This window comes from Triticum urartu, chromosome 7 (assembly GCF_003073215.2).
Source record: "Triticum urartu cultivar G1812 chromosome 7, Tu2.1, whole genome shotgun sequence".
Classification (NCBI taxonomy): domain Eukaryota; kingdom Viridiplantae; phylum Streptophyta; class Magnoliopsida; order Poales; family Poaceae; genus Triticum; species Triticum urartu.
Window position 1 is genome coordinate 1,111,690 of NC_053028.1, and position 26,599 is coordinate 1,138,288.

Below are 26,599 nucleotides of genomic sequence, written 5' to 3' on the forward strand. Positions count from 1 at the left end.
TCCTCACCTCTCTGTAACCTTACATTTTGGATGTATACAGCCAAATTTCAAAGACTGTCACTGGTAGTATTGAACTTATATGCATTCGAGAATTCCTATGATAAAATAAATGACTTTGTTGCCAATGTCCAAACACAAAAATTGGCTGTTTCCAAGCACGAAACATGGTGTGGTTTGCTACAGTGTGGTCTCAAAGAAGAAATCTTCGAGCATTGATAATACAAAACAGGGATTTCTTCTTTGCTTTGCTAAGAGAATCAAACACGTACAAAGCGGGAGTTCCTGGTAAAATAGGTTAACATAAACTCTGCATTGCCTGCATGCATTTGAAGGCAATCTACCTTCCTATTACTCCAGCACTTTGGGCAAGAGACCTGAATACACCAACTGAACCATGTGACTGCTATTTAGTTAAATATAGGGTACAGAAATCCCAATCAAACACGTACTGTAGGATATATATACATACCACAACCGAACACGAGGTAAGTTCAAATAGATCAATAATGGAAGTAAAATTACAATAGAAGTACAAATTACAAGAATGAGTGACGGATTCAGCAGTACCACATACATATGCATTACAATATTCAATAATGGATGCAGTCTGTTTATTTAGCCCTCGAGAAGGCGACACAGACTTGATGAAACAACCCCCACTTAATTATACAACACGTACCAGATGATTTGTTGGTCAACCGCAAGATAATGTGACATATTCCAATCTCTTCACTCGGTGATTATCTTTGGCCACTTGCTGGCGTACTTTTCACCCAAGTACTTGGGGGTGTCCTTCAAATCATCTACCAAGAACTTGGTTATTTCATCTGCTTGATTACCAACACTGAGATGCACCTCTTGGAGGCTTTTGAGAGTCTCGATGCCGTAAATCCCTTCAAAGGCTTCGAACCGCATATCAATCCTCTCCAGTGCTGGCATTACCTCTTTTCATGTAACTGCAAAGCTCAGCCTTGGCACCAGAGTTGCAAAGAAACGAAGCAGCTTTAGACTCTTGAATCCTCCAGGTGGAATAATGATCTCCCTGTCGGTAAGCTGTTTATTTTCCTCAAGAATGTCCACTATGTCCCTATCATCCTTGGCTGCACTGAGTGTAAAGGTGAGCGTAAACAATTTGGGTAGGTCCTGGATGAGCTTGAAAGTATCAGTCCGAAGAACAGTCACAGAAAGGGTCAGCTTATAGAGGTTATTGAGCTCTTTGATCCACTGTGGGGGCCTTTCCATCTTGCCAGACAACTCTAGGCCGATGATGTATCTTGGAGGAGTGGTCATGGTGTCTAGTGAGTTGATAAAATTAGAGCTCTCATCATTGATTGCCAATGTCTGCAGACCGCAGCTACAGAGGTACTCAATGGAGGAGCGTAATTGTTTGAAGGTCTGACCGCCCTCCCTTATATTGAGCTTGTAAATGGCAAGCTTCCTTAGCCCTGTCAGCTGATGAAGGCTTGCTACAGCTGACGAGTCCTCACCGATCTCAATCCCTGACAAGATCCGAAGTGCTTTCATCGGCTCCTTGTTCTTCTCATGTGGCAACTTCAAAGCCTTCCTTGTGTTTTTGTTCCCTCCAAGCATGCTACGGAGCTGTTTGAGCTGTCCAAAAGCTTTGGGCAGCACCCCAACATCTGTCTCCCTTATGTCAAGAGTTTCTAGATACTGGAGCTTCTCGATCTTTGATGGGATCTCAGAAACCTCTGTCCGTCTGAGGCTCAAATACTTCAGCACAAGCATTTTACATATGTCATTCAAATGCTTATCTGTCAAACCCTTCCAGCCCTCAAGATCAAGCACTTGTATTATTCCATTATTGAACGAATGGAATGGGAGTCGTCGGTTTTGGCTTCCAAATGCTGTCAGTGACCGCACTTGAGACAAGTTCATGCCTTTTGTTGAATTCCCATGCTTGGAACCACTGCTTTGCATGGAAAGTCGACGAACTTTGTTGCTAGGAGTTGGCATCAGCCAATGTCCACCAACAACAGTAATAAAGTTCTCTTCGCTTGACTTGGACACGATATATTCGAGGATCATGTCATGAACTTTAAATGATTTGACCTTTCCATTGCTGCTGTGATCCACAGGACGTATTATCTTCCTTCTTACAAGCTGATTGAAGTATGTTTCTGCGACTTCCTCTGCACTCAGCCCTTCCTTCTCAGAAACAAAACATTCTGATATCCACCTCCGGGTCAGACGCTTCTTACTAATTTTTGAGCCCTTGGGGAATATGCTCAAGTACAATGAGCAGGTCTTGAGATCTGCTGGCAAATCATTGTAGCAGTAATCAAGTATCCTTGTGACACCCTCCAATGTAAGGGGAGCCACTTGCTCTGGAAATAATGACTTGCAAACTTTACTCCAATGATCATTTTGTTTTTGGGGGTTGCAGGCCACAAGGCCAGCCATGGTGACTATGGCCAAAGGAAGCCCCCCACAATATTTCCATATATCCATATGGAGCTCTTCTTTCTCCCCAACCTTGCTGCTTTGAACATGAGCTGAAGGCTGATGATCAGTTCCATCTCCTTCGGAGGACTCGGTAGAAACACTAGGAATATCAGCTTGAGATCTTGTATCCATTCTTTCACCTTCTTTGCTGCTTGGGGGTTCAGAAACACTCTGATGAAATAGGCTTTTGGAGTGGGCATCACTTAGAACATTAACTGTATGCACATAATCAGTTCCATCTCTTTCTGAGCACGCTGCACCAACAGCTTGAAATCTTGTAGTTACTATTACTCTACTGTCCTTTGTATTATCATGTGGCAACCAATTTCTAATGGTCTCCCATGTTTCTACGGACCATATATCGTCAATCAAGAGGAGGTACCTGCCAAGAAAAAGGTAATAAAATACTAGTGAGAAGAAATGTGCTAGCTTATTTGAATCTACCACTGAGAAAAACTAATCCTCTAAAGAGTTCAAGAGTAACCCGATAAGTATTCAAATTCAACAAGTTTTACCCGATCTATGTCCAAATTCTCATATTTTTATGAACTGGATGTACCAGTCTTAGCATGTTACATGTTGACATTTTACCAATGTTTTATAATAATTTATTTATACTTGACTAGGTTATATATATATATATGAGAATTTGGACATCGACACCATATACATCCAATCTAGTCAATTATATGGTGACTATGTCCATATATGTGTATAGGTACGAAATTTGCTATTGGTAGCAAGTTGAAGTTCAGTTGTAGAATTTGCACAAATATTCCTTGTGCAACGTTTTTTTGACAGAACTTCCTTGTGCAACTTTAACTATTAATCTTTTGGTCTTAATTATCTAGGGTCCACTAGTTACATAACTGTTTATTACTCCCTCCGTCCCATAATGTAAGACGTTTTTTGACACTAGTATTATTTTCCAAAAAATCTCCCATTTTTCAGTCACCATTGTACAAACTTCAGACTGAAATTGTTGTGGTAAACAACGCGATTTTATCACAGATTTACTACAATCCAGACACTTGATGCATATATGCACAGACGTTACTATAATTAATTTACAAAAAAAGAAAAAGAAATGATTTTGATGTACCTCCTTCCAAGCAGGCGTTTTTTGAGTTCTTCAATAAGTTGGTCACGGTTCATTGTTTCTATCTTACTCTGTGTGCTGCTATCATTGCTTTGCGGCCTGTGGCCAGAGAGCAGTGGCACAACTCGCTTCACTGAGCTTTTAATGTCCGCCACTAGGTTTTTCTTCTCCAACTTCCCTGTATTGCCGCCCTCCTGCGCCTCCTCCTTTGGCTTGATTTGATTGTCTGCTGGCTTGATTTGAGCAAGAACATCCCTGAGGACTTCATCTTCGTCGAAGTTCTGAGACACTGTAACTGATGCCCGGCAGTCAAATTCATTCCTGAAATCTTGGTACAGTGCCATGGCAATGGTGGTCTTTCCCACACCACCAAACCCAATCAATGACACAACAGCTCGATGAGAGCCTTTATCATGTTTGGTTATCCAACCTCCGAGCTTCTTCATGTCCACCTTCACTCCCACGGGGTTCTCTGTGCGGATGAGCTGACGGCTCGCCACCAAATGCTCAGCAATGCCATACGTAACAACATGGGTTGCTCCGGCTTCAGAGCTTCTTCTTGGGACTGGGTTTCCACTCCATATCTGCTGCGCCTCTCAGCAATGTATTATGCGCGGACCTTGAGCTCGGCTATCTTGGAGGCAATGTCGCGGCGAGGCCAGAATGTCCACAGCTCATAGACTATCGTCACAATGAAGGAGCATCTTGCATCGCTGAGGGAGTCCTGAGGGAGGCGATGAGCAAAGTCATCGATGCAGTCTTCCATGTCATATGCCATGTCACGAATCTGCTTCATCCAGCTCTTGAGCCGGCGATCATGGTCATCCAGGGCAGAGCCGAGGTCGCCAAGAAAGGCCTGCATGCTGGCGAGCTCGTCGCTGATGTACTGGATGTCGCCCCGGACGCCGCGGATCAGAGTATACTCTTGAGCAAGGAGACCGCCCAACTTGCCTAGGAGAGATCTCATGGTGGCTTCCGAAGCACCCACTACAAACTCCATCTTCCTTGTCTGTGATCTTCACTACTATAATCTGCCCCTGTTGTTGTAACTTGCAAGTGCAAAGACAGTGCTCAACAGTTGTTGATCTATGAAAAGAACGGAAAAAAGGAAGGTAAGGGTCAGCATGAATTATGACTAGAAAAATAATTAATCATAAAAAGGCTCCACAATCAGATCATGGAACAATTCTAGCGAATATCAATTTTCCCCCAATCAAAGAAACTATACGAGCAAAAGTTCTACTGATGACTGTATTTTATGCATATAGAATTGGCTAACCACAATATATATCAACACCACTAAGTTATCCCCAAAAATGAAATGAAAACCAACAATGCCTGAAGATTGCATATAATGTTGAGGAAATTGTGGACGTTATGCACTTGATGGCATTTTCCAATTTGTACTTTTTATATGTCGCGGTGTTAATTAATTGAGTGAAAACATGCTCACAATGATGGTAGGTTGTCAAGATCAACTGCCATGGCAAGTGGAACAACAAGCTACCAGACAACAGAAAATGGAGTTGGGGGCAGAGGAGGCACCTGCGAACTGGACAATAAGCTGCTGGTCGCTGAAGAGTCTTGAGCAGTCACTGGGCAGGGCAGCCACTGTGGAAGGCGGCGGCTGCACAGGCAGGTGGAAGCATGTGCGGTGTACTCCTGGCAAACTCTATCTTAATGTGCGGTGTACTCTGTTGTTGCAAGTGCAGCAAAGGATGAGTGGGCCACAGAAAGTTCAAATCAAGCATAGACAGAGCTAACTTCCGTTACCTCAGAGCTAACTTCCATTATCTCCTCAGCAGTTGTCAATCTATCTATAACACCGTAAAGGCGGGTCATCGATCATGATGAGAAAAATAATTTAGGTAATGAAACACTAAATTGTCACCGACCAAATAACCTACCTATGGAAGTATGGCAATTTGTACTAAGGTGGAAATTTACTCACCGATAGATGCTAGATGCTAGATAATACTCTGTTTGTAGGCATCTAGTACACCCTGTAGTACGACTAGAAGATCTGGCCAATTAACCACAAGACTGAAACGAAAATCAAACAAAATGTAGGTCTCACATCTTTTGTCCATGCTTGCACAGTTATGAAATTAATGTTCAGGCAATTCTAGACATTACATAGTTTCCAGTTTTCTTGTCAACTTGGCAAGCAAACAAGAGGCTATGCTCCTGATTGGTTCGATCTCTCTTCCTCTCTTCCCTCAAAAAGAAGAGAGAAACAAGAAGGGGGAGCATGAGAGGTGGGCACCTGCGATGCTGGCCGCCGAATAGGCTTTACCAGCCAGTGACTGCCGTCGAAGGTGTCAGTGGCGGAGGCCTCTGCGGTGGCTCCCGGCCAGGCAGAGGATTTAGCAGGCGGCTGGAGGGACACTGCGAGCAGCGCCAGCGTCTGTGTTACATTGTTTTGCCAGGTAGAGGGCGGGGAACCAAGGATGGTGGTGGACACAATTAAAGTTGGCAAGCTGCTGGGCTTTTGCTTTTGCTGCTTTGCTTGCTGCATGCATGATTGACGTCACATTGAGAAGGGCTGCTTTTGCTGCTTTGCTGCGTGCATGCATGACCTTTGTTCCTTTGAGAAGGGAAGCATCATTCCTGAGAAAAAAGAAGCGGCGACGCGTTATTGAATCATTTGAGGAAAGGAACAAGGTGCAACATTTTTCATTAACGTCATTTCATCATTTATCAGGCACAACATTTTCTCTGAATTATGGAAGACACCAAAGAATAGCACACATCATAAATTCATCGTTACATCGCTGCGCTCAAAGCAAAATGGCAAGCTTGAAATGACAGTCTTCGCCAATAACAAAGAAAAAGAAAAGGGAAGGGTGATTCTTTTGGGAAAGAACTGGGTAGCGTTGCTGGTTTTCCTAGGAATGCATCGACTGGCACTCTATTCTTGGGGTAAGTAAATTAAGGAGAGAATCATGTTCTGTTCCTTGCTTCGCTAGTACAACTGGAGCACTGCTTTTTAAAAAGCAAAAGAGAGTGAGAGCAAAAACTTGTCCAATATAAAAAGGTCAGTTTGGTGCAATTCGTTTGAGATCGCTTGTCTTGTGGGAATAGCCATTCATTTCATTAGAAAAATCAAAAGAAGCACATCAATCTCTTCCTCCCGCTTTGCCAAATCATCAAGACAAAGAACCATTTTTCTATTTGTTGGAATCTGGGTTTGCTGCAAGCCAGGAGAAGGCATAACTTAATCTCACCTCTGCTGTGATAACCATCTGAAGTAACCATTTGGAGGTTGATCTCCACATTTCACCCAGATAGACACAGTTCGCAAGGACGGCTGCCGGACCGGCGTCGGCTTCGACACACACACATAGATCTTCTTTGGCGGCGGCGCTCCAGTGCATAGAGCCTGCACGGCCTAGCTGAGCCATGGAGGGAGCTCCCGTGACAGCAGCCACGGGGTCCTTGGGGCCCGTTGTGGCTAAGCTGGGTGCTTTGCTGGGCAGCCAGTACAAGCTTCGGCACCGGACTCGGAAGGACGTCAAGTTCATCAAATCCAAGCTCAATTCCGTGCACTCTATCCTTTGGGCAATATGGGGGAAGGAGACACTTGATGCGCAATCCAAGGAGTTGAAGAAGGAAGCGCTGGATCTCACTGATGACATGCACGACGCCATCGACGACTTCATCCTCACCATGGAGCCCAGCCACAGAAACAAGCACATGAAGATACAGATCAAGATGCAAGCAAGCCACTTCCAAGATTTCAGGACAAGAGTAGATGATGTGTCAGCCCGGTGTCGCGGCAACTGGAAGTGGGAGAAGAACAAGTGTGCTGTCTCCAGCTTATTTTCAAGAAAGAACGCCACATCCAGCGCCCCCAGCAAACCGCCTCCTCCTCGAGCTCCATTTATCCGCAAGGATGCATCAGAGCTCATCGGTATGGGCAAATGGAGGAGTGACCTCATAGGATACATGGTAGGAGGAGGAAGAGGAGAAGAAGAACCAGCAGAAGGAGAGATCACCATGGTGCAGCCACAGCTCAAGCTGGCATCCATTATTGGAATGGCTGGTGTGGGAAAAACAACCCTTGCCAGCCTTGTTTACGAGGAGATTGGAAATAAGTTCCAGTCCCGGGCTTTTGTGTCTCTCACTCCAACTCCCAACATGAAGGAGGTTCTCACGAGTATTCTCCGACAAATAGGAGCTGAACCACTTGCTGGTGCCGAAGCAAGGACAGAGGAAGATATCATCCACACCATATCGAATTTCCTAGAGGACAAAAGGTGCGCAAATCTATAAAAAAACTTTGATTTAGTTAATGTTTTTTGAAATGTGCACTATGAGAGCCAGGATTTCAAATTTAGATTTAAGAAAAGGTGATTTGAAAAACTAATTCAGTCAAGTTTTTGAACTTGGAAAAGGTGTGATAGCTCCCGGGTGCCTAGGCACCCTCTATGAACAGTAAAATAAAAAATAGAAAAAAATCTGAAACTTTGCAACATCGAAAATGGCCAAACTTTGTAGGTTCTTGCAAGTTTTCATGCCAAAATATCAAGTAGAGAATGGTGTACAAAGGAGTTTCAGATTTCAGTGCTAAAATTGCTCAAAACTTCAAGCACTAAAATATTTTTTGTGTGTAGAGCTCCTCGAATGGTTTTTTGTTATGAAAAGTTGCAAGCACCTACAAAGTTTGATCATCTTTGATGTTGCAAAGTTTCAGATTTTTTTTATTTTACTGCTCATAGAGGGTGCCTAGGCACCCGGGACCTGAAAATCCACTGTCTTATGAACTTCGAACAAAATCTAATAAAAAATCTGTGGATTTTGGCAAAAAATAAGTTGAATTCTATATGAAGCCGGCCATGAAACAATACAAATTTGAGAATAAAATAAATTATGTTCCATCTATATTTCCTTCAAATTTTCACTCCAGGTAGTTATCAATCTGATGCAAAGATCCGAACTCTAGACTCAATCAGACCTAATACTAATAGAAAAAAAAGTAAATACGATGCGGCAGTAACTAGTTTAACTTTTTCACACATTTTCTGTTTGAGATTAATCAGATAACCAACTCTCATGTTCATCCACTTATAATTAGTATAGATTTCAAAACTCAATTTCTAATATCGACGAATACATTTACAAAAAGGTTAGAATATTCAAGTTAATTTGATAAAATAAGTTAAAATTGTTATTTCTATTATATTATTAAAATGACAGGAAAATAATGGCTTAGATGAAGCTGCAAACAAGAGGCTTCAGATTCAGTATACATAAGCATTGGAAGAAAAAAAATCCCAATTTAGAAGAGAAAGCCGGACAGATACGTACGCAATCGATATCCTTCAGCAGAAGGACTCGATGAAGACGGAAATGCATGGGCACGTAGATTCTTTTTCTACATATATATTGCGCTAAATTTAGATTTCTAAAGCAAATAAAATAATACTTTATTGGATTATGATGGTCTGTATGCATTCGATGCAAATTACAGCAGAACATGAAGATGAATTGGAAGAAGAACACATAACTAGATATTTTATTTTGACCTTCTTAAAAATAACTTCTGCTAGCTTGGTGTATTCTACCTACAAGATAATGTATAAGCACATGAAAATGTGTGGCTATACCAAATACGTCACGCATTTAGCCGGGCAAATGCCGACCTTCTTAAAAATAACTTCTGCTAGCTTGGTGTATTCTACCTACAAGATAATGTATAAGCACATGAAAATGTGTGGCTATATACGTTACGCATTTAGCCGGGCAAATGCCTACCACCCTCCCGAAAGTACACTAAAACTAGAGATAGAGTACTAATTATATTTTATTATGCCCATCATATTTTTACACAATCTTTTCTTTTTATTTCATCAATAGAATACTAATTAAACATTGAGAACGTTTATATGACTCTTATTAGGTTGATAAAGAATGTATACAGCTATATTTTATACATTAAATTTGCAATGATAATTTTAAAACTCCATATGTATGTTAACCATAGATAGTCAAATTTAAAATATATTCTATATAAATATCAATAGTAACATTTATATTGTAAACTCAACTTAGGAGCACAAGTGACATGGGTAAATAGATTAAGATGAGCATAAGCATGAGGAGGATAATATTGTAGTAAAAGGAAATGCAACTGCGATACAACCATTGACAATACGAGTAGAAGTAGAGAACACAATGTTTAGGTACAAGCCATAATGAATTTATTACTGGTGCACAATTCTTTATAACATTATTGGTGAAAGAATACACAACAGAGATGGGGGATGGGAGAGAGAAAGCTAGATATTTAATATGACTGTCAATGCTTTTTGCATTGCAGACATATCATTTAAGTATACCATTGGTACTCTGTTGTCACAATAAAATGTCCTTAGGAATAGTCTAATACACTCAACCGAAAGGTCTTCACTGAAATAGCATCATATTTCTCAAACTGAATATTATTCCTACCATCTTTTTATATGTATGTTTTGAACTATGTATTAGTGCTAATTGAGTGATGAATGAAATAAAATATATTAGTGCTAAATTTCTTGTCTGCCTACTGAGACAACCCTGCAATTCAACACAGCCACATATGTTCATTAGTACAAGCATAAGTTTGCATGATGTAATTAATGCAACAAGCGCGGGGGCATACACAAACACACACACACATATTGGTCCACACAAGTTACATATATAACAATGTGCAACATTGCACTAGTGTAGAAAACGCTAGTGCTGGCATTCTAAAATCCACATTCTTGGCGTGGAAGGTCGAGACCACCAATATGGCGCCATTGCTAACAAAATACCGATGGCATTCAGGCCGTCATGCCATCGGTATTTTACATACTAATGGCGTGGCATTGTTCACTCACGTCACCACTATTTGAAATAGCAATGGCGTGAACATTTACCCACGCCACCACTATTCACTACTAGCAGTGACGTGAGCAAAACCCACCAAGGCCACAACTAAGTATATATAGATTTAAAAAAAATCAGTTATACAATTGCCCCATGCATCCAAAAAATTATACATTCATCCATATATTCAAATCAGTTATACAATTCATACATTCATCCATATATATCAGTTCTACAATGTGGACGTCACCGCCGCTGCCATAGCCTCGTGTTGATGTCATCATCATCGTCGTCGTAGTCCCGTGTTGATGTCGGCGGCAGCAGCGTCACCACCGCAGTGTCATCACCGTCGCATCCCCATGTCGAGGACATCATCATCGTATCCCTGTGTTTAACTAGTAGGACGACAACAACCAACATATAAGTGATATTTGCCTATCGTGTTTATCCATTCATGAACAACGAAACTACAGACGAACCACCTAGATATATGCATTTTACACAACAATAATCAGAGAGCCAAAAGATGTATGGACAGAACCCATTTTTCTAGTAGCAGCTAAACATGGAATATTCATAGCTTTCTCCAATTTTTCTACAAGACAAATACTAGTTCCCAAATACTTGAATAATACCTGAATCAGGAAGTCGCATTGGACTTCTAGCTTTTGCAAAGATCCCTATAAAAATAAGTGATTCAGAAAGTTGTGAGCAACAGCAGAATAACCAACAGTCACATCACATAAAAGAATAAAGTATGTAACCTGACCTGGGGCGCTTTGATCTTGAATTATATTTTTCAAGATCCCTGGAAAAATAAGTGATTCAGAAAATCGGCCCTCACACAGTTGATAACTTGACATAACAAATTTTTTTCCAGCATAACTTTTGACACAGAAACTGGGTTTCCAAACAGGGACGGAGCTAGGATTTTAACATAGGGGGTGGGGGGCGAGAGTTCGCCTTCAGTGTGTAAACTTATAAGAAGATCATGCAGATCGAGACACAGTAACCTAGTTTTTTTAGTGGGACGATAGCATAGGTTGATGAACTATATATCCTAATCAAGCAAAGAAAATTGGCGCGAGCTATGAATAAATCCAATTTCAATCAGAAGTTTTCATAAAGCAAATTCTGAAAGCAATTTGGATGTAACTAAATCATTCAACTACAGGAACAGATAACCAATGCAAAACCATGCCTCACGGTTAGTATTTTTTTTTTTGTAGTTTTACAGATCAAATCTTGTACTTCGGTTCTACTTCTAAAGGCACAAGTTAATCTAATCTCAAAACATGAGATATCGACTAAGTAATTGAGAAGAGAGAGTAATCTAAGCATTTTTCCATGCCTCGTTGCCCCTCATTTTGGCTCTGCAGCCGGCCGGCCGATCGGCCGTGCAAGGTCTAGATTTCCCCTTCAGCAATTCTGGACTAAGATTGGAAGCTCCACGTCGATGGATCATGAACTGCTCTAGACGGTGCCCCTATAGCAGCAGAGCAGGCGGAGGGTGACCGGGCATTATTAGGCGTCGATCTCGTAGCAGCCACCATCGTAGCCACGACCTGGCCTATGCGTGTGTGCGTGCGTGCGTTCCTGACCTGGCCCCATTACCTTCTACAGTGGGCTTCCCCTACTTCTTTTGCTAGAAAATTGGGTTTTCCCAATAGTCTGACATATACATATATGGGTTGGGTCTTCATGTTGCGTTACAGAGAGAGGGACACGGCCATGAGAGCAACTAGTTAACGAGCGTTCCTTCGGGAGCCTCGCAACGATCAGCGCCACTTGGCGCGCTCTCAGCCATTCGCCACGTGTCGCGCTCTGGGCGCTCCCTCCGAATTATTTTCCGCACGCGTTTTCGGCTTTTTAAACGGTTTTTTCCTGGTTTTTCTATGTTTTGGATTTCATCGGTCTTCCTTAGCTTTTCGATAACTTAAAAAAATCTTTTTTGCGCGAAAAAACGCGTTTTCTTTTTTTTTTCCTTTCGCGAGAGTCACGGTTTTGCTTCTGCGAGAGGCACAGTTTTGCTTTTGCGAGAGTCACGTCCGTGCCTCTCGGAAAAGAAAAAAAAATGTGTTTTCTATTTTTTCCTTTCGCGAGAGTCACGGTTTTGCTTCCGCGAGAGGCACAGTTTTTCTTTCGCGAGAGTCACGGCCGTGCCTCTCAGAAACGAAAAAAACACGTTTTCTGTTTTTTTCCTTTCACGAGAGTCACGGTTTTGCTTCCGGGAGAGGCATGGGTGTGCTTTCGCGAGAGTCACGGCCGTGCCTCTCGGAAACGAAAAAGAACGCGTTTTGTATATTTTTTTTCCATTAGCGAGAGTCACGATTTTGCTTCCACGAGAGGCACGGTTGTGCTTTCATGAGTGTCACGACCCACTAGTAGAAAACAGGGCTATGGTCCAGGCCGGCTCAGCCCATTAGTCCCGGTTCAGTCTAGAACCGGGACTAATGTGAGCATTGGTCCCGGTTCGTGCGGCTAAGGCATTAGTCCCGGTTCATCTAGACCTTTTGGTCCCGGTTGGTGGGATGAACCGGGACCAATGGGCCTCGCTCCTGGCCCACAACCATTGGTCCCGGTTCGTGCCACAAACCGGGACTAAAGATTAGACCTTTAGTCCCGGTTTGAGGCACGAACCGGGACTAATGGGGATGAGACCTTTAGTCCCGGTTCGTGCCACGAACCGGTACTAAAGGTCCCATTTTCAAACTATACCCCCCCCCCCCCCCCCCCCGTGGATCGCCTTTTCAGTTTAAACAGAAAGAAAATGATGGAAATGTCAAAAAAATAAAAGAAAATAAGTTTCACATGTGATATGTGGTCTAGTTGTTGGGAAAATTTACAAATATGAATTTCGACTTTATTTACAAAATCTCTCTGGAATTTGTAAAATGGGCATAACTTTTGCATACGAACTCGGATGAAAAAGTTTTTTATATGAAAAATCATCTACTCGAAAAGTTACATCCGATGGAGACCGCCTACGGCCTGTTTGCAAATTTCTAGAATCCTCAAATTCCAAAAGGAAAAAAAGTTATGCTCAAATTTCAGTTTTTTTAAATTTTCAGTAAATCTGGTCAAACTATGGTCAAACTACTTATTCAAGAAGTATTAGTGTTACTAAATAATTATTCAAGAATATTAGTGTTATTATATAATTATTTCACGTTTTTTGAATTTTGGTCAAATCTGGTCAAACTATGGTCAAATTGTGGTCAAACAATGGTCAAACTACTTATTCAAAAATATTAGTGTTACTAAAAAATTATTGTTTTTTAGAACAATAGTTTTAAACTCAAACAGTGAAATATGTGACTTCATGCTCAAGCTAAATTCCTGAGGGTTAATAGGATTGACATCTTACTATTGTCAGAAAAACAACAAATGCAGACTTGGAAACGAGGGAGAATAGAACCCGGAAGTTAAGCGTGCTCAGGCTGGAGTAGTGAGAGGATGGGTGACCGTTCGGAAAGTGAGATGATTTGGAATGATGAGGGGTAGTTAGAGATTAAATTGAGCAGTGATGAGGGGTGATTAGAGATTAGAGGTTAAAATAATTCAAAAATTTGAAAATAAAAAAATTCAAAAAAAATTCAAAAAGAAATTCAAAAAAAAATCAGGAAATTTCCTTTAGTACCGGTTGGTGTTACCAACCGGGACTAAAGGTGGACCGGCCACGTGGAGGGCCTTTAGTCCCGGTTCTGGATTGAACCGGGACTAAAGGGTCAGGGCATTAGTACCGACACTTTAGTCCCGGTTCCAGAACCGGGACTAAAGGCCCTTACGAACCGGGACTAAAGGCCCTTTTTCTACCAGTGACTGTGCCTCCTCGGAAACAGAAAAAACGCGTTTTCTCTTTTTTTCCTTCCGCGACAGTCACAGTTTTGCTTTCACGAGAGGCACGGTTGTTATTTCGTGAGAGGCACGGGCGTGCCTCTTTCGGAAAGGGAAAAAATCCGTGCTCCCGGTTCAGTTTTTTCGTCTGGTTTTTTCGTGAAAAAAAGTTCGTCAAAACCTATAAACATTGGATCTAGTTTTGAAGATCTCGACGCGAGGAATCCAACGGTGAAAACGGTTCGAGATTTGGACGCACGGTTTGAGAGATAAAACGTTTTGAGTAAACGGATCTACGAAAAAAGGGAAAACTCCCAGGTTGCGACAAGTGGCGCGCTGCATGTGTGCCGCTTGTCGCAACCAGGGGAGTTGGAGTGATCTTTGCAACGAGTACTCCTCTTTGAGCAACGAGTACTCCTCAACTAGTGATTTCGGCCACAAGGTGGGCGAAACGAGACAGGCACTACGTGCAGTTAGCCGTTTCTCAAAAAAATGAACGTGCAGTTAGCCAAAATCTAGGGAAATCTAGTCGCTATTAACAGGAAACGCTATTTTGAGCAGCAAAGCATCCAAATTTTGAAGCCAATCTTGAGTAATTCTTTAAATCCAAACCATAATAAACTAAACTACCTAGCTCCTACTAGGTAGAGGCGTACTTGTTGAGGAGAACTCCTACATCATAGATACATACATCTCAGCCGTGAGAGCAGTCGGGATTCAATATTTGAGTGGCTACTGTAGGATTCATGTTCAACATGAAGTCTGCGATTTAGCGATACAAGTATATGAGCACAAAAAAATTGTAGCAGGAAAATTGCAGTACAATGAAGAACCGTCAGTTATAGAAGTGCCTTATGAACTTGAGAAATGATGCCAATACAACAATGGAAGCAAACTAGATTATCAACATTTGAGCCAGTAAGGAACCTGACAATGGTATGCATGTAACTAGACGATAGATGGCAAGACACAAGCAAACTCTAAGAATTGCTAATACATGCTGATGCAAGAGAATACGTGTGTCCAAACACTCATGAAAATGAAAAGATGGAAATTGTATGACCGAACAGATCAAACAAGTTCCATTAGCCGCCCTTTTGATATGCCCTGGTTTCTTGTATGTTCCCTCAACAACTAAGCACTTGTGATACTGCAATACTATATATAAATTCAGCAGGACAGGATGGCTCAACATGTTTTAGTTGGCAAACAATACTACAATTGATTCAGTATCTGATAATACTACATAATACGTGTGTAACCAATATCCCAACTAGAAAATAGGCCCATGGTCATTTAAAGTTTGATGATCTAAACAACAAGTCTTGAACAAAGGGGCAATTAATTTCGTAATTACCAGCAACAGCCGCAGCAAGAGAATGGAAGGAGAGGATCTCACATTGCAATTTTGTAGCCGATGCCATGCACAGCTGCCGTCAGAGGGGAGCCACCAGAGACACCGGTGTATCCGGTGTTTGGGGATCGTGTGACGAAATAGAGGAGATTAGGATTGTGGCTGGGCTAGGGAGGCTGCTGGGCTTAGCCTGCTGGGCCTCGTGGGCTGTTTTGGATATAATTTTATCCGTGGCGTGCACATGAAATGCCTTGATAAGTTATTAATAGCGTGCCCTTTAATTCGCACGCCATCAGTAATTTGTTCAACTTTTATTTTTTACTTTTGAACAGGTTGACTCAATTACCAATGTCGTCGCAAAATGTCACGCGCCATCAGTAGGCCTAATACTGGTGGCGTGATAAAAAGTTACACCCCACCACTAACTTGTTGTCGGGCAGTCTGTTGGGTCACAAATACTAGTTGCGTGGATTTTAGGCGGCACACCACCAGTAACTACATAGTGGCGACGTACCAAATATGCCAACGCCACCTTGAAAAAAATAGTGGTGATGTGGATTGAAAATGAGGTGCCACCAATTAAAGTTGTGGCTAGCCCTTTTTCCACTAGTGTTGGTTCACAAGCATCAAGAGAAAGTTCAGCAACAAGTCACATAGATGAACATAAGTTTGAGACCAACAAGCACATGCGGCAACATAGACACTCCAATAAATGCGATGAGCACCACTGTAGGTGTGGATTGAAAATGAGGCACCACCAATTAAAGTTGTGTCTAGCCCTTTTTCCACTAGTGTTGGTTCACAAGCATCAAGAGGAAGTTCAGCAACAAGTCACATAGATGAACAGAAGTTTGAGATCAACAAGCACATGCGGAAACATAGACACTCGAACAAATGCGATGAGCACCACTGTCGCCGGTGTTCGCAATACACACCTATAAGTTAATTAGCACGAGCATGAGTTTGCATGGTGTAATTAATGCAAACGATGCAAGCATTACTCCATAAGTCCAGAAGCACAAGTATCGACACGACACAAGCATGAGTTATAAATACTCAAAAGTTCAAATGCAATCATCATCAAGGCACAAGCATGACTTTTAAGTTTAGAAGTTCGAATAGAAACATCTACAAGGCAGAAACCTGAGTTTACAAGTTTAAATACATGTAGTCAATGTTGTTTGGAGGTCGAAGGGCCATGACCTGTAGATGGCATTGCTGGGCTTGCTTGCCACGGTGTAGATCCACCTAACGGCACATTGTTGGATCCAGTTGATGGATTGAGCTGTAAGCATTAGTTGATAAGCATATGCGATGGTAAGATGAAGGATTGAAAAGTTGGAACACTTACAAAGACAAGAGGAGAAGATGAGGAAAATATCCTACGAAATCATTCTACCCATACCACCCATTTTTTGCAAATTATTTTTGAGCAAGTGAGGTTACATGTTCTAGCATAAATGAATGGAATTGAATCTTCTAATTTGGTATTGTGGGCTAGAACTTACCTCAATGCAGGAATCGAAGCAAACAAACCCTAAATCCCTAAACGTTGACGTTGAGGCAAACAAACCCTAAATTCCTAAACGTCGATGTAGAGAAACCCAAACCATAAACGCCTAATCGTCGATGTTGAGGCAACCAAACCGTAAACCTCTAAATGTCGGCATCGAGGCAACCAAACACTAAACCCCTAAACGTTGATGTCGAGGCAAATTTCTTGTTATCGCTTCTTATTTGGATTTTGCTTGGATTTCTTTTGCCATAGCAAGCAAACTTTTCTCAAAAAACCCTATGTCTAGAAATGGATGTTGTCTAAACCCCCAACTTACCTATTCCTGTGCCCCACCCCTTCACCCCTCTTGACAATGCATTACATGGAGGTTCTTCTTTGGCCCGGAGGCCCGTCAATGGGTCGACCCCAGGGCCGAGTGGGCCTGGCCTTTACGAAGGCCCCCAATTACTTAATAGGAGGCCCAACTTTTGGAGAGCTTCATCTTGGCTTACAAGCCAAGGCCTCTATGCCCGGTCTTGGGCGAGGTCGGTTAAGAAATATGTAAAAACCCTATATTTGTCCCCCTTTATAAGGCGAGGCTAGGGATAGTTCGAGGGCATCATATAAAAGCTAGAGCCTCTGTAGCACAACTCTCTCATAGTTGTAACCCCCTTAGGCGAGGTGTTTCCCACCATTAACGAAAGCAAAGCAGGAGTAGGGGCTTACCTCAACCATGAGGGCTTGAACCTTGGTAAACTCCCCATGTGCGGTCTCCTTCGGTAATTCCGTTCACGCTCTTTGACAGTGCAATACACCGGAGGTGACCCCTCGGAGAGGAAGCCTCGTATTGGGCCGGCTTTCAGATCAAGGGGGCTGACGGCCGCCCGGCTCTAGGAAGTAGTCTAGTAGGTCGATGAGAAGGAAGATGCCCATCTTGGCATACAAGCCAAGGAACACTCGAAGTGAGTTCGGTTAGGCACCCTGTAAACTCTAGCTCTTGTCCCCTTTATCAGGCGGGGCTATGGGTAGTTATTTTGCCATCTACTCCTTAGACCATACTCTTGGTAGCCATATTTATCTTCACCCTTGTAACCCCCTCGCGCGAGGTGCTCCATCATCAATACAAAACAAACAAGGACGTAGGGTGTTACCTCACCATGAAGGTTTTGGTATTTCTAGCCACGGTTGTCACCCTACCGATGGTATTGGTGGTTTCTGAACCGTCAGTTGGCACGCCAGGCAGGGGTTGCGCTGGTCAGAGACCAAACTTGATCGGATCTATGTTCATGCCCGACGACTTCATGCCAGGCAAAACCTTCATATTCTTCTCTTTAGGGTTCGCTGTCAACTGTCGTGGGCTACTTTACAACATGATGTCACCTCCCTCCATCATCAACATGAATTTCAGGAGCCTCGAGTTCCACTTCGATCGGCACGACCACACCATGTGCTTCTGCGCTCCTCCATCACCCTTAGCGCACAAAGCAAGGTCGAATGCAACTGATCTCGGAGTGGTTGGGCCCTCATCATCCCATTAGGCGGTGCGATTTCAGAGGGTCGACATGATCTTCTAGGGCACCAACACACGCCGAACTCAGAAGATCACTTGACGCATAGTCTACACGGTCGCACTAGCCCCCACAAAGTTCCTGGAGTGGTCCGACTCCACCATCATCTTTGATCGCACAGACTACTCATCCTACACTCCCCATCTAGGAAATTTTTCCTTGGTGGTAAACCCAATCGTCGACGTCTTCTTCTTTCCCAGAGTCTTGATGGATGTCGATCGGCAGCGAAGTCAACATCATCTTCCCCGACACCTTGGCAAAGTTGGGGATCTCTAAGTTCTGTCTGAGCCCTTTGCCCACCGACTTCCACTGGTTTGTGCCAGGCCGATAGGCGCAACAGCCCGGGAGCATGCATGTTGGTATCGTTCCTCCATTCGTCGAAGTGGGAGGCAATTCTCCACATTCCCGCGCAGATCTCCACTGGTGCTTAGAGATTGTGTTGTTCTTGGCAGCGACATCCAGCTCTTTGAGGAGGTTCTTGTGATAGCTTGGTGGTGCTATGTGGGATTACAGCTGCTGCATCTTGGCCTTGAGCACCTCTTCGGCTAGGAAAATCTCGTTCCACTGATCACTCAGGTATTGTTCGTCTTCGCGAAGGTGTTGCCTTTTGCTGGTTATCTTTTTGGTTGTGCCGACTAACCTCAATCTTAATGTGTCATGATTCAGGCTTCCGAGTGACTCATTGAGTATATCATAGTTGTCTGGGCCGAGGTGACTTAGAGGCTCGCCCGCGTTGTCATCAGGGTTCCAATTGCCGCCATTGTTGTTGTTTCCGTTGCCGTCACCACCTCCCCCATTGCTATTACCATTGGCATAGCCACCTCTTTCGGTGTTATGCTCGGGGTGCCTACCATATAGATGTCGTAGGTTGAGATCACTGCTCACTTGCCTGAGGGAGTGGTGGCCGTTGGCGATCTGTCTGAGGACTCACTGACCTCCTCATCCATATCCTCGACTTCATCGGAGGCACTAGCGAGGACTTCTGTTAGGTCCTCAACATTGGCAACAAGATGGGTATCGGTGGGTTAAAAAATTCTACCTTCCCTAGCGATTCCCGAATTGCGAACCTCTGAATCCGATCTAACATGTCGTTCAGGAGATACTTCTCATGCTCTTCGTTGGCCCGATCTAACATCAGGACCAGAGGAAACTTCTACAAGATCTGATCTGACCTGGATTTTGGTTTTCCTTCTTTGGCCCGATCTGACATCTGGGCCTTGGAAGGCGTCACCGGTCCATACTCAAGGTCAGGTCCGATGAGGGTCTCTCACACTTGTCCTGACCCAGACATAACAACGGGGTTAGGGGAAGCGTCTCATGTTGATCCTCGATCTGGTTTGATATCCAGCTTGTGAAGACCTACTCACTACGGGAATCTTCGGTGTACTCCATGTCGTCGAATATAAAGAACCGACCTAGAGCGAAGGGCTCGACCTAGCCTAGGTGGTCGGTCGAGTGGGTGAATAGGGTGATGCTATCGAGGATGAAGATCTGTCCTGGCACGAAGGTTGTGACGGCACCAATCTGCTCGATGATCTTGATCCACATCGTATCGCGGTGACTACTTAGGAGGGCGTGTATGGGCTACCAATGACGGAGCTAAATTCGGCAAATCTCGGGTACGGAGTCCCAAACACATCGTCTAGATGCCATGGTAACAAGCACATGAGGTTTACCCAAGTTCGGGCTCTCCGAAGAGATAACACCTAACATTTAGCTTGTATTTATTGCTTTGGATTGGAGTACAAAGTACATTGGAGTACAAAGTACACATGATCTACCTTGAGATTGTTTTCTATCCTCTAGGAGCCCTACCCCTTGATTTATATAGATATCCCTGGGGTCTAAGGTTACAACATCCTAATCAGCCACGTACGAAGAGAGAAAAAATAGTCGAATCTAGCATCTTGGAGTATGTGACAAGTCTTCGGGAGGCTTTCATTTATACATCATAGGCCGCCATGGGGATCCTTGGCCCGGCCAACCAGACTAGGAGACGAGATGGTGAGAGACCCCCCTAGCCGGGACACCATCACCTGTTGTTGGACGACCATGCGGCCAAAGATTACATATGAGATGGCAACTTCTCGGAGCGTGAGGAGTGGCTGAGTGACCACTCCTCATCCAAGGAGCTCAAAGATGAGGACCTCCCTCAGGCCGTCATCCTGGAGAAGGTCCTCATGAAAAACCCAGACATAAACCAAAATGGAGAGCTCAATGGCGACGCCCCCACGCCACGAGCCAGGAGGCACACTCATCTTCAGCAGCGCCAGCAGGCCTGCGTTTGTTTTATTTCAATCCACTCAACTTACACAATGCATTAATTTTTATTATTACCTTGGGTAATGCACAAAGTATATTTTTTTTGAGTTTCATTTGTGATTTTTATTTTAGTTTGTTTATTTCCCCTCTCGTTCTCACTTATTCTGCCACACTCCCTTACAAACCCCGATTACGCATAAATTTCCGTGGATTTAAATGACCTCAAACCACATGACAACGGCCTAGAGCTAGCCCCCGGTGTACGGTCCTCCCCCAGTTTGTCTGCACAGGGCCAAGTTGTGGACTTTGACCACAAACATAGACTTTCAGCCCATCTCTGATCATGATTTCATCTGGCCATAGGTCAAATCTTCAATTTCCGGCATTAAAACCCTAGAAATGCAATAAATGCCCTGAATATGGCAGGCGGGTCTTGAAAAGGGTGATGAACCAACATATGCCCTGGAATGGCCTCTGTTGACTCCAGGAAAAGTTTCGAGGCCAATGGAGGAACATGCTCCCCTCTCTTCACAAACCAGACGTGTTCGCTCTCGATAGTTAGATCCTTCTTGGGAGATGGTCTCGTTTCAACATAGTCGTCATGAAGGCTCCTGCGAAATGTTATCGAATTTTTACCCACCCTCCGGGGGCTGTATGATGAAACTGTGCCAGGTCCGGGGAATCTCCGGGGACTTGTGAATTTCCGTGGATTTAAACGGCAGTCAACCGAACACTAGCGGCCTGGCCTTGGCCCTCGGTGTTGGGCCCTCCCCGCATTGGCTTCACAAGACCTATAGTCGTGGACCAAAGAGCACATATTGGGAATTTTTGCCCATTTCTTTCAACGACACTAAGTTTATGCAGGTCTGATCTCGAATTTCTGGCATTAAACCATACCAATGCAGTAAATGTCCCAAATATGGCAGGTTGGCTTCGAAAAAGACGAAGGCCTTGCATGTGCCTTGGAATGGCCTTTGTTAACTGCTGAAAAGTTTGTAGGCCAACAGAGGAATGAGCCGTGCACTTCCTTCACAAACTGGGCGCATCCCTCTCGATAGCTACATCCTTCCTAGGAGTTGGTCCCATTTCCACAGAGCCTCGTGAAGGTTTCTGTGAAACGCTCTCGAATTTTTACCACGCCATCCGCCAGGTCCCATGAATTTCTAGCCTCTCGTGAATTTCTCTGAACTTAAACGGTAGCAAACAGCAAGCCGGCAGCCTAGGCAAGGCCTCTCTTGCGGTTTTCTTGGTCCTATGATCTACACAAACACAAACAAGAAATAAAACTCATGTGGGGCGGCCCCTTCCGAAGAAATGCTATGTCTATCTGACATGGGGCTCGCCAGAGAGGGAGCGCGCGATATCACCCGAGAAAGTGTCGCAACCAGCCCCCACTTTTGCATGGGAACCTATCATTGGTACGCAAAGTTGGTGTCATGAGGGGAAGGTCAATACTCAACTTTAAAGTGACACCTCCTTCACAAATCAGAACATCCCGTAGGAAGTTCCTGATGGATGTCGATCGGCCGCCTATTGTCCAGGTTGCGCTCCCCAAAGGCAGTCATGGCTGCCCACATTAGCAAGGTACACACTACACGGCCGCTGTTGCGCCTTGCTCTGTCACCGAGCCTGCGCTTAGAATCCCATTGTCGCCGTCGCCCGCACGGGCTTTCGCCGGCATTGGCACAGTTGCCATTAACATCATTGCTGTCGTTGCCGGCATCGGTGAGTGGATTGATATTGGGGAGAGAGCAAAGGAACCCGGCTCGGGATCGCCTTCCGAGTCACTGAACCGGACGACACAGAGGCATTGGACTAGTTTCATTCTCAGTATTAGATAGTCATGTCAAAATTTTCATGTTTTTTTTGTTCAAGAATAGCGAGTAAATCTGTGCTGATCGTGTGCGAGAGGAAGCAAGAGTACAAGGGACATGTAATGGTTGGACCACAAGTGAGAAAGTGAGAGCAGATGCCAATGTTAATCGTGAATAGTATATTTGAAACAACACAACCGTGCAATTGCAATTGCCTTTAAATAGATGACCCTTCCATAGCATGGCACATACGGTGTATGTTAGTCTTGGTCAAGCCTCAACTAACAACTAGTCGCTCCAATCCAACAAAAGTGTCGTGGTTTTAGTTCAAATTTGAACTAAAATCGTGAGACTTATTTTGGATCAGATGGAGTACAAAGAAAGGGCCCGTGGCATGTAACGTGTGACTGCTGAGGGTGAGTTAACATGTGCAGAGTTCACATGCGTGCAGTCAATTGATTGGCCCTGCACGTCTATATATACACGCTGTAGAATGTGAATTAGTACATGTACTATTCAAGAATAAATTTACATCCGAGCCTCATGCAGTCTACTAACTATCTTATTCTTGTGTACTCAACTTGCATAGGTACCTAGTAATAATTGATGACATATGGCATCGTGGAGAATGGGAGATCATCAGCAAGTCTTTTCCACAAAATACTCTGGGCAGTAGAATTGTCACGACAAGTCGTATTGATCCTATACCAGGAGATGATTTGGATAATAACAAGTTCTGCATCAATATGAATCCTAGATGGGATTTTTTTTATAGAAGATGGTTGTACGGGCCTCATAGATTCCTCTACACAACTGATGAGGAAGATGTGGCTGCTCGGATGAAGCCTGACATGGTTGGAGAAGGTTTTGACTGTGACCATCCTATTGTACGCATGTGTGGTGGTGTCCCGTTAGCACTACTTTGCATGTTTTCAGCAATGGCAATGGTCCGACAGCAACAAGAACAACTAGGGGTACATGTAAAGATACGTGATGTGCAAGATATGATTGAGAAGCAAGTTAAGCAAAGTGGAATTCAGAACACTCCAAGGTTCGAACCGTTGGTACAGAGCTTGCAGCTTGGCTACGATGATCTTCCTCACCATATTTTGAAGACCTGCTTGTTGTACTGCAGTATATACCCTGAGACTTACACTTTTCCCATGAATGATTTGGTCATGCGATGGGTAGCTGAAGGATTTACTTATAAAGTTGATGTAGCAAAAGACTATCTTGAAGAGCTTGGCAACAGGGGGTTGATGTTGCGGGATGATCATGGTGGCTACCAAATGAACCCGATGATGCGAAATTTCCTTAGATGGAAATCGTGTGAAGATAATTTCATTACTTGCAGTTCCGGCATCACATTGCCATATGCATGTCGCATCCATCGGCTATGTATCGACGATTATCTTGTTGATGACGGTGTGGTGGAGGTGGTAGATACCTTGTTGGAACTAGATTGGTCCCAGATTCGATCTCTTGTTGTTTTTGAAGGTGTTGAGAGACTCCCCTTGGAGAAGTTGGAACACCTGCGAGTGTTGGATCTTCAATTGAAAAGCATAAGTGCTCTTGGGAATCATCATGTGAAGGCTATATGTAGACTGCTCTGTGTGAGGCACCTTTTCGGCCTTGAGGGGATGGGAATTAGTGAGATACCACCGGAAATAGCAAGGCTGCAACATCTGGAGACTTTGCAGGTAAGATTCACATGGATCACAGAGTTACCTTGTGAAATTGGGGACCTACAGCAGTTGAAGACTCTGGTTGTAAGTCGCAACAGTAAGCTGGCAAAGCTGCCCATGGAGATAGGGGATCTGCAACATTTAGAGACTCTGGACCTGAGCTATAGCAACAGGATCACGGAGTTGCCACATGAGATCGGGAACCTCCAGAATTTGGAGAATCTGAACCTGAATGAGACCCATCTCAGAGAGCTGCCTCCGGAGATTGGGAAGTTGCAGCATTTGAAAACACTGGAGGTGGGTTGGGCAAGCATAACAAGGCTAGGCAGTGAAATTGGGGACCTGCAGCATTTAGAGACCTTGGACCTCAGTTACAACATCAGGCTCACACAACTGCCTCGTGAGATGTGGAAACTGCAGAATTTGAAGCGGCTGCTCTTGAATGGTACACGGGTGGCGAAGATACCAAGGGAAATCGGAGGGCTCAAGAAGCTGGAGATTTTGAAATTAGACAATACCATCGTTACACTGCCCTGGGAAGCTACCCAGCTCTCGAAATTGGAGGGAGTGCCTGAGTGCATCCGCCAAGCCTGGAAGAACAATCATCTTGTGTCTGAGTTAGCCGGGGAGATCTTGTTCGTTCGGCTGGTTAATCCGGCCACTGATAGCGGCGGCCTAATCGTTGGCAGAAAACACATGGGAATTCCACGGTGGATCAAGGATCACTTCAATGACCTTGCCTACTTGGATATCAGGATTTGCAAATTAGAGGAGCGGGATCTCAAGATACTGCGGGAGATGCCTAGACTGGAGGATCTCACGCTAAGGTTTGAAGCCGTCCCAAGAGAGCCCATAGCCATCAGCGGTGAAGGGTTCCCAAGGCTCTGGCACCTCGTTGTTGACAGCCGGTGCATGCCACAATTTACCTTCCAGGAAGGAGCAATGCCGATGCTGGGAGACATCTGCTTGCATTTCCAGTTCTATGGTGGCTCGCCTGCAAATAAAGACACTCTGGGTCTTGGTATCAAGCACCTTGGGCGCCTCTGGTCGGTCGCCTTTAGATGCAGCGAGGAATGGTATGGAGGAGCAGCAGAGAGCAGCCCGTGCATCAGCGCCATGATTGATGTGGTGAGGAAAGAAGCCCAGGAGCATCCCAACGTTATCCTCTTTTGTGTCTCTGGCCGCATGGGTGAGATTTTCTCAGCAAAGGAGAGCTTGGCATGGGAGGTTTCCGGCAGTGGGAGTGGGGCTGAGAATGAGAAGAAGCGTGAGGAGAAGAAGAGCTTGGCACAGGAGGCTTCGAGCAGCAGTGCGGGGACAGGCCCTGAGATCAAGGAAGAGGAGGAGATCCTGGAAGCAGCTGCTGCGTCAAGTACACACGACCCATCGAGCCAGGTAATTAATCCTTCCGTGTGGCTCGTAATCAATCCGCATGTTGGATCTTTCTTTCTTTCTTTTACCAGCAGACCGACCACTAACACACTTGCTTGTACCGTCCGCAGTCTTAATTTGCAGGTTGATTAATTGGTTATTTCATCATCGCAATCATCTTCAACTATATACTCCATATATGGGCATGGCGGCTATTCTTCTTCAGGCTTTCTTACTTCCTTGAAAATCCCGTATAATTTATCCCTGCAAGGAAAATGCAGTTTGTTCTTTGCCCGTCCAAGCAATTATTAATAGGAGCATTACTTATGCACAAGCCTACAAGTTGATTGTCCATGTAATTTAATCTCTACTACTATTAAACAAGAAAACATGTTTATCGTTAAGTGCATACAGCCTAATGTACACATAACAACACAGATCAATTCCAACCTCACGATCAGGATCACTTAATTTAATCTAACCGTTATGATTATGCTAATCCTCAGCCGAGACGGCATTTAGCAATTTGCTCTGGCGGACGAAAACTCTGCCGAACCAAACTTCCGCATCCACCCAATACATCGCTTCCCCAATCCAAGGAATGTTTTGCCGCCGCTCCGTGCGCTTTGCCCTGATTCGGCACCGCCTCGCCATCCGCGCGCCCACTGCACGGTTGCCGCTTGCCACGCCTCACCTGTCGGGGTCGAGGGTTCGCCTGCAAGCATGATCAGCGGCACCAGCCGCCACGTTGACCTCTTGCGGCGCTCCTCCAGCCCCGACCTCCAGCGGTGCTCCT

General features: G+C 44.2%; 1 protein-coding gene and 1 pseudogene across 1 annotated transcript; one reads left to right on the forward strand and one right to left on the reverse strand.

The window, feature by feature from the left end:
- Positions 1–589: 589 nt before the first annotated feature.
- LOC125524752 lies at positions 590–5,979 on the reverse strand (annotated as a pseudogene).
- A 661-nt stretch (positions 5,980–6,640) lies between these two features.
- LOC125524102 (disease resistance protein PIK5-NP-like) lies at positions 6,641–25,956 on the forward strand. Its single transcript, XM_048689180.1, has 4 exons — positions 6,641–7,478; positions 7,635–7,821; positions 23,337–25,827; positions 25,948–25,956. Exons 1-4 carry the CDS (start codon positions 6,965–6,967, stop codon positions 25,954–25,956), a joined length of 3,201 nt encoding a protein of 1,066 aa, XP_048545137.1. The 5' UTR covers positions 6,641–6,964.
- The last annotated feature ends 643 nt before the right edge of the window (positions 25,957–26,599 follow it).

Coding starts and splice junctions, on each gene's coding strand:
- LOC125524102 (XM_048689180.1), top strand. CDS start 6,965: ATGGAGGGAGCTCCCGTGACAGCAGCCACGGGGTCCTTGGGGCCCGTT. Junction 7,479..7,634: donor TGCATCAGAGCTCATCGGTA/TGGGCAAATGGA, acceptor CCCTTGCCAGCC/TTGTTTACGAGGAGATTGGA. Junction 7,822..23,336: donor AATTTCCTAGAGGACAAAAG/GTGCGCAAATCT, acceptor CAACTTGCATAG/GTACCTAGTAATAATTGATG.